The sequence below is a fragment of the Crocodylus porosus genome, unplaced genomic scaffold (assembly GCF_001723895.1).
Source record: "Crocodylus porosus isolate Cpor-Errol unplaced genomic scaffold, CroPor_comp1, whole genome shotgun sequence".
Lineage (NCBI taxonomy): Eukaryota > Metazoa > Chordata > Crocodylia > Crocodylidae > Crocodylus > Crocodylus porosus.
Window position 1 is genome coordinate 33650477 of NW_017728917.1, and position 8922 is coordinate 33659398.

General features: G+C 44.6%; 1 protein-coding gene across 6 annotated transcripts in view; it reads right to left on the reverse strand.

The window, feature by feature from the left end:
• Window positions 1-8922, reverse strand: part of ATP2B2 (ATPase plasma membrane Ca2+ transporting 2) — a 512499-nt gene that overhangs the window by 228256 nt on the left and 275321 nt on the right. For all 6 annotated transcript variants that reach the window (XM_019537048.1, XM_019537047.1, XM_019537046.1 and 3 more), the window contains one exon: window positions 6725-6889. In XM_019537048.1, coding sequence (XP_019392593.1) covers window positions 6725-6889 — 165 coding nt within the window. The remainder of the gene's footprint in view (window positions 1-6724; window positions 6890-8922) is intronic.

The window sequence follows — 8922 nt, forward strand, 5'->3', positions numbered from 1 at the left end:
ACTTCCTGCCCTTTGGGCAGGGGGCTGGACTGGATGATCTCCCGAGGTCCCTTCCAGCCCTGATGTCTATGAAATCTATGAAATGACTTCGGGGCCTAGCAAACTAAAACTCTTCTGAGGAGTTTTAGTTTGCTGCCCTGCCACCGCAGAGTTAAGAACCAGGCCCTGTGAAGCTCAGGGGCTCTGCAGAAAGCCCACGCAGGCAGCCTGGGAAGGCAGGCTCCGCCCGAGGGGAAAAAAAAAGTGGTGAGCCTGATCCTTCCCACCCCCACCCTTGGAACCTGTCTGCCTGCCTGAGATGCGCAGGGGCCCAGTGCTTCTTTCTGTGGCTGTGGTGCCTCTCGAGATGGCACAAGCCGAGGAGGCAGGCGGGTGCCAGCTGGGGGTGGGGGTACCACTGCCACAGAGGGAAGCACAAGCCCCTCTCCCCAGCCTAGGGACCACTCTGCCCACTGGCAGCTTGCCCTCCCTTCCCTGCTGCCAGAGAGGCAGGTAAGTTTGAGTGTGTACACGACATGGGGGTTTAAAGGGCCCTAAATTGAAGCGGTGTTTTTAAAAACCCACTTCATCTGCACATGCCTGAAAGTGAGGGCAGCCCTACAATGTGAAGAGTGAAAGAGAGAGACCTAAGGTTTCTCTGTGACTGAACTTCAGGCCTACTCCCTAACAACTGAGAATGCCAAAGGTGCAGCGGCTGTATAGATCTAGGCTGTGAGACTGTCAGACAGACAGGTGAGGGCCAAGTGCCTGGAGGTATCAGACAACACTGGAATTTTCTGGACCTACTACAACAACACCCCAGAATCAGATTTGCATATGGGCAGACCCCTCTATGATGCTATTACATTATAAAGATATTCAGCAACTGTGTCATTGTGGGAGAGTTTAAACTTCTTATATTAGAGAAAAAATGGTATACCTAATATATTCCTGGATGTGAACCATGACAGATTTCTTCACTGAATGGTAATGGAAAGAAAGAGTATACAAAATCCCATCAGAGAAGATTTGAAAGATCAAGATTTGAAACATTGTAAATTGAACAGAAGGATAAATAGAAAGAAACCTATAATTATGGCATTTTATTTTAGAAGGGAGAACTTAGAAAAATTAAGGAAATTATTCAATTGAGTTGACTGAAGAACTCAAAGACTTTAATATTTTGAAGTGAAAGGTGCAAAAGCTATCTGGGACTTGCTTCCCAAGCAGGGTGAAAAAATACAGATGTAAATGGACAAATAACCACTTCGAAAAGACTATCAAGCATAAGCAAAGAGCCTGTTAGGAATTTTTAAAGAGCTTAATCAGCAAAGAAAGCTACATTTCAAGAAGTACTAGAATACAGTGAGAATTGCCTAAAGTCAAGGTAAATCAGACCTTACAAAAGAAATTATAACAAATAGCTCACTGCTTGTGAGCCGATGTGGCTCATGGACTGCCAGACAGGGAGGGGGAGTGGCAAGGAGGTTCTTCAGGCAAATGCATAAGTGAAAACAAAGAAAAGAGGGATGTAATTAGGGAGGACCAACCCAGACATAAGCCTGATTTAGATGGGGGTCAGCAGCATCCAGCCCTGCCCTGCACCCCTGCTCTTCAGTGCCTGGCTTTCCCCACCACCCAGCACACTCCCCAGCACTTGCCACTCCCCACGTTCTCTGGTGCTTGTCACCTCCCCTCCCCCTCTCTATTACTTGAAAGCATCCCTGCCCAGATCACCAAAATGATTAGTCAGGCCTCGAGAGTTGGGCCTTTATGCAATGAGGATGAAAGAGATTAACAATCAGCTCTGCATGGCACAAAACCTCAACAAATACCTGTTTTTAATAAGGATGATGATGTTGAAAATGTGGGCAAAACTATGGGAGTGAGGGTATGAAATAGAGGTTGCTATCCAAGGCAATTTCTGAACTATTCAAGTCAGGGAATCTAGATCATATCCACTGAAGAGTTCGCAAAGAATGGGGACAAGATACTGCTGGCCTAAGAGGAAGAATTCTTAGTAAATCGATAAACCTTGGAGAGGTACCATGTAATTGGAAAATAGCAAACATAGTACCTATTTTTAAAAGGGAAAAAATGGTTACCTGGGCAGGTACAAAACTCATTAATCAAATCTTTATACTATGCAAGTCTATATAATAAATTTTGAAGGAAACTATAATTAAACTGCAGAAAAATGGGATAAAGTGAAACATGGGTTTAATATGTAGATTATGCTAGATTAACATCATATCTTTCTTTGAAGAAACAATTGACCTTCTAACAAAGGGAATAACATACAGCTAACCTATCTGTTTTTTATTAGAGGATTGATACAGTACCATGGGAAATTATTAGGTATGCTAGGAAAGATGGGGAACAGTACAAGAATTACCCAGTGAATACAGAACAGGATAAGGGGGGATATCAACATGTTACATTGAAATAGAAACTATGAGACCGAAGGGAGAGGACTATAGTAGATATCCTTAAGGATTAGTTTTAGGATCAGTCTTTTTTTAGTATTTTTATTAATGACCTTGGCACAAAAAATGAGAATGTGCTAATTTAATTTGCTGATGTACTGATTTAATTTGCAATATAAGGAGGCATCACTAATACAGAGAATAGCAACATCAGACAGAAATAAGTGGATGGCCTTGAATAGTAGGGTAAAAGACATAGGATGTAATTTCATGACATTTATTTTGTCCTAACAACAGGACATAGTTCTAGTAATAGTTGATCACAAATGTGACTATGAACCAACAAAAGAAAAATGAAAATGTGATCCTAAAGTGGGTCATATTTTCAAAAGGCAATGAACATTACCTATCATTTGAAAGCTAAATGCTAAACCCAACCCAAGATAGTTTTTGGCTGATTTATTTTTGAAATATTTATTGAGCTCTACCCAAGTAAGTAGAACATTTGTGGGAACCAGGGGACCCCGTGGAGAATAATCCCCAAGCACCAGAGAAAAGCAGAGTGGCCTGGTAAGGGCTGGAGGCATTCCCTACTTACCTGTAGGGACATCGGTGGTGCCAGTGGAACAGCAGCAGCAGCAGACGCAGCAGTAGCCATGTTTTAGAAGCGTCTGCTCACTGTGTATAGGCGGGTGTGCCGAGATATCCAGTATAACCAGATGCCTGGTGCCAGCCCAGGAAAAGGAAGGCGCAGCATAGACACAATGCCACGTAGGGGCAGAGCAGGGGCTGCTCCAGGAGCAGAACGCAAAGCTGTTCCCTCCGATTCTGGGGAGGGAAGTGGCCTGAAGACTGAGTGCTTGAAGGAGCACTCAGCATCTAGTACCCAGGCTGGGACTTCTTTATGGCAACTAAAATGGCAGGGATCTTACCACTGGGAGCGAAAAGGCACGAACAGTTCCTTAATGAGACCCTAACTAGGTCCTTTGGAGAAGCAGGGCCATGGGGCCAGAATGTGAATCAGTGCCTGGTAGGGCCTCAATTGATATATTAACCCTGCAATTGCTTTATTATTTTTTAATTAACCCAGTGGTGGGTGTTGCAGAACACTTAGGTGCCCTGCTCCTTTGAAGAGTGGAAACTGCTAGGAAAAGAGCCCTAGCAGTGAGTGGGGAGCCCCAGCTGCTGGTTACCAGGGCAACCAGAGGGAGCTAGTGGCCCACACCTGCCAGCTGACCAGAAGGGGCAGGGCCTGGCTCACATATAAACCCAAGGCTGAGACCAGGGCAGGATTCCCTGCCAGCAGCCAAGGGAGAAGGAGCTCTCCCAGAGCAACCAAAGGGGAGAGGCCTGACTGTAGGTACAGCCTCTGATACTGGTGAGGGATGGAGCACCTTTGGTGTGGCTTGAATGATGTTATAGCCCAGGGGCTTGTGTTTTGTTTACTATTTAAGACTGGTGGCTTGGGTGAGGCTATTAGGGGATGGAGGGGAGGAGGCCTCATAGGGGACCCACAGCAGTGTGGGGACCCCAGTGCCAGAGAAGGTGCAGCATTTTGGGGTGCACCGACTCTGGCGCCAGAGAGGGTGCAGCACTTTGCAGGGCTGCAGAGAGCCCGAGCACCAGTGGAGGCACAGTGCGAGCCAGGGGCTGCGGAGAGCCGAAGCACCAGTGGAGGCGCAGTGCGAACCAGGGGCTGCAGAGAGCCCAAGCACCAGTGGAGGCACAGTGCGAGCCAGGGGCTGCGGAGAGCCCGAGCACCAGTGGAGGCACAGTGCGAACCAGGGGCTGCAGAGAGCCCAAGCGCCAGCGGAGGCGCAGTGCGAGCCAGGGGCTGCGGAGAGCCCGAAGAGGACCAGGGGGCCAAATTGTAACAAGGCCCAGACCAAACAGCGTTAGTTCCATCTGCAAGGCTGGAGGCGTGGTAAAGGGGCGGTTTGGAGCCACGCATAGCCCATAAGGCTATGGTGCCCCGAAACACTCATTGCAGAATGGGATCCACAAGGGGTCCAGAAGCCCATGGGGTCAGCGTACAGCAAAACTGTGACCAAGGTGACATAAAGGCAGCCTCCCTAATATATATTTACCAGTAAAGACATGGTGGATGAGAATCGAGGGTTCTCATTGGGCCAACTTGGCACAGTAAGGGGGCTTTGGGGAGATCATGGCCATCCTGCAGGACCCCACCATGACAGCAGGGATTGTTACAGGTCTGGTGGGGCTGAATTGACGAATAACTAGCCAGACACCTAAGGGAACACTGAGTCTGACTCAAAGGCCAGAAGTCCTCTTTTATATTGGGAGGACTGTTATTTAGTCAGGAGAATATTGACACAAGCACGAGAGGCTCCTCGGCATTGAAGATCCTAGAACTCAAAAATCAGGACTGAGAGTCTGTGTCTGTGGTTGGGACGTGGCTTCCAGTGTCTGGGTATTTTTGTTCCCTCTTTATTTAGGACCAGTCCTATGACCTTAAATGTAGGCTGGCATATGGACAGGGTGAAGAGAATGCAAGAGCCCTGCAAGAAAAGCCATCCACATGCAGAGCTCCAACTACCATTTGGAACTTTCTACTTATTTAAATAAAATCAAGACATGGTGGGCAAGATTAGAAGGGTGGCTCCCAAGTCCATGTACTAAGGCCAAGCAGTTGGCCTACAAGCCCAAGACTGTTGAAGTCTCAGGCTCTTGAGCTTGGTGGTACTGGACCTATCTCCAGTGCCAGGTACAACGTTCAAAGTTCAATTATAAAAAATCCCTAAATCTGAACACAGAATTGTTTATCTATCTTCCAGGTATAAGAAACTGAGTTAAAATAACTTCTGGTAGGCTAGAGTGACAAAATTTGGGTTCTTGATCATATGGGATAGACTCAACCAAACAATTTACCAAAGAAGTTTGAAAGGACAGCCAATATCACATGGATGACTTAATATGTGAACTTTCCCAACAAGTGAATCTTTACCAGAAAAACACAAGAGGGCTTGTCTACACATGCCTCTATGGTGCCACTGTTACCATACCATCATTTAGTACTTCCAAGTATTAAATGATGGCATGGTAGAAACCCATAGTGTGCTGTACCAGTGGTGCATGGTTATTTTTAGCAGCTATGTCACCATAGCAATACACAATAGCAAGGGAGTGAGTTGTTATGACGATGTAATGGTGGTGTTATGGTTTTTGCCTGCACATGAGCAGAGAGTACCACAAGTCAGAGTATATCCAGATAGGACACGGAAGTTGGCATTTGTGAATATAATAAGATTTTAGAACAGCTTGTTTACTGATATAGCTGAACTTACAAGCCTGTTTTTAAGTACTTTTATCATTCCAGTAAAATCATTTATATCTTTGCACTACAAAACACTGTCAACAGCGATTTATTTTTCATCCTTTTTTGAAAGAATGGCATAAAAGTATGTCACATTTGGGGCAAAAAAATTACTAAGTGGGGCAGGGAAGCAAAAATTATGCCAGAGACCATAGAGGAAGAATAGAATATCACAGAGATCCTGAGAAATTATTATAGATTTTGGAGGAACATTCTCAGAAGTCTTGATGGCACAGAAAATTAAATAGAGTAATTACTGCACATGGGAATAGTGACTAGGAGAAGCTGCACTTCATTCTGATTCAAATATACAAAACAATCCAAGTTACTTAAAGCTTCTAGTCTCTAAGTTTCTAAACTAGAAGAGTATTAAGTGAGAAAAGAGAGTTTTAGAAGAAAAAGATCTTCAGTATTCTAGGGCGTGTCTGCATGAGACATTTAGGGCATGCAAAACTAATACACTCCACAGCAGGATAGCACCAGTTCTACCCTGTTGCAGAATTTCTTCATGTACAGCAGGGCATGTGTAGATGCCAACCCGGCTAGCTGGGGCACAAGGGTTCTTCAGTGCTGGGGCTGCCTGCCAGCTAGCCCTACACTGAAGGACCCTTGTGCCCCAGCCAGCACCTCTGCAGAACACTGAGCCTGGTCAGAGCAGCCCCAGGCTGGCAGGCTGACCCCTCTCCCCCCCATGTCCCCTGCCAGTCAGAGCTGCTGCAACCAGGCTCAGTGTTCTGCACTTCCAGGTGCATGTGTAAACTGCCCGCCCAGAAGCTTCTGGGGAAGCAATACAGTGCAAAGCAATACACTCCACAATGTATTGCTGCCCCCTAATGACACAAGTAGACATTCCCCTTTAGTACAATGGCCATTTATTTCTAAATAATCTTTTAATTAAACACAATCTCTTAGAACAAATTCAGAGGAAATTATTGCGATGTGGTACCCTTTATAATATGTTATCTAGCCAGTTACCCATTCATACCTGCTTTTCCTATCTGGACTGCCAGTTTGGTCAGCTTTCCCTGAAGGACAGATTTCTCTTTTTTATGCATGTTAGCTTTCTTCTTGTCTTTGTCATCTCCATCTCCCCCTTCTGCACTCTTCAGTGGTTGCATCTCCATGGCAGCAGCTCCATCCTGCTGCTTGGCTAACAATGTAAAAGAAAACTGTTACTCCAGAACTTTTATTTTATATCATTTTTATTGAATTGAGAGGGTAAGAGCCCTAATGTAGGAACCAGTTCTACATGTTTGATTACCTATGAATATATTCAGCAGAATATTCAGTAAACCAATCCTGCAGCCAAATAAGCATGTGCAGATCTACCAGGTAGGTGTGTGTGTGTGTGTGTGTGTGTCTGTCTGTCTGTCTGTCTGTAGACCACCTACAAAGTCCTGCCGTCTGATTTACAGATAACAGTATCTCAAGATTACAGTATTCCTTAAATTGTCCCCAAAATTAATACACTACCTTTATATTTATTGCCTAAAAACTAAGCTATCAGGCATAGATGAAAAATGATGGTTTTCATCCTTTAAAGTTCCAAGCTATATAAGAAATTCTCGAGAATACCTCACTTAGAATACTAAGTAAACTTTATCTTGGCATCTAAAGTGTCAATTTTTTTAAGGGCAACCATGTTTAAGTATCTGTGTATGTGTTTTAGAAAGATAAAATTACATGAAATGGAATGAGATGAGAAATCTTTTTGGTTCAAATTTGGCATTTACTACCATTTTTTTTAATGAAATACCCTGATTTGACCTGAAAATTGAAGTTTTCTTCAAGTATAAGCCGTCCTTTTATTTAATAGTCATCACCACAGAAGTTTGAGAGTTTATCTAATCAGTTTTGAGTCCATCTCACACCTTGTAGGAATGCATCTAAATAATCTTTGGGGAAACAAAAAGGTACATCTTACTAATTTGTTTATTTGGCAGGTTCTAAAGCAAGCCCGGAGCTGATTTCTCTGGCATAATCAAAAAGCAATTAAAACTTCACTAGAGAGGAAGCAGCATGTTTACATTAATGGGTTTTGAGAATATGCATTCCATTAGAAACTCCTAATACTCTTAGGGCATGTGTAGACAAACTAGGCCCTAAATTGAAGCAGTGGGTTTTTAAAACCCCCCTGTTTTTCTTTTTTTCATACATACATATACATATATGATAGATATGCATTCTCTTCCCTTCCCCAATTATTTCTGGCTTTTCTTTCTCTTCCTCTCTATTCCCTACAGACAAGCATAAGCGAGCTCAGACAAGATAAGCTTTAACATTTTTATTTTGGTAGCAAGTTTTTGGTTTTGCATATCCACTGTTTTATATTGTATTATTATTAGGTTTGTATCGATTCTTACTGTTGTATATTTTATTATTATCATTTTTGTATTGATTGTTATTGTTTCATATGGATATTGTATGGTTTAGACCTGTTTGTAAGTGAACCAAAGTAATGTCCAGTTTCCATTTTGTATGGCAAGTCTCCTCTGCCCAGGCATCCCCCTGTTGCAACTGTACGAGTCACATACCCCTCCCATGTAAACTGGTTCCCGGATGAATGAGAGTGATTGGGAATGACTGAAATACAATGGTAGCAGGCCTCTACTGAATGGCCTGTAAAGACCGGGCCATCACCTCACATTGACTCATCCAGGAACACGGACCTCACCCAGGAACAGAGACAAGACCAGCATTTGAAAGACAATGACCCTGCAGAACCAGCAACTCCACCATTGTACCCCCACCATTACAGACACCCAAAACTGCACATCCCTACATAGAGCACACATGCTCAGTATGCCAGGGGCTGACCCTTGCCTGGGCATGCCTCCTGTCACTAGGGTCACACAAGGTCTGCCCGTATAAAAAGGGGCAGTGAAAACAGACCCAGTGGGACGCCCTCTCCATCTGGACCAGCACCATGCCACACCACCCATCCACCCAGAGGCCCTGGTGGCAACCCCACTCTGGACAACACCTACCGGACAAGGATCCCTTTCCAGCCTGGATAGGTAGCTATCAACCCCCCACCCCTTCTTCAGCCAAGGACTTGGACTCTGCTTCTCTTCCCTACCTGGACTCCAACCCTTCCACTGAGTCTCTTTCTCCTGCTGCCATCGTGAGTTCATGTGTGTGTGTGTGAACCAATAACTTCATGGGGCTGTGTAGTGTGTTGTC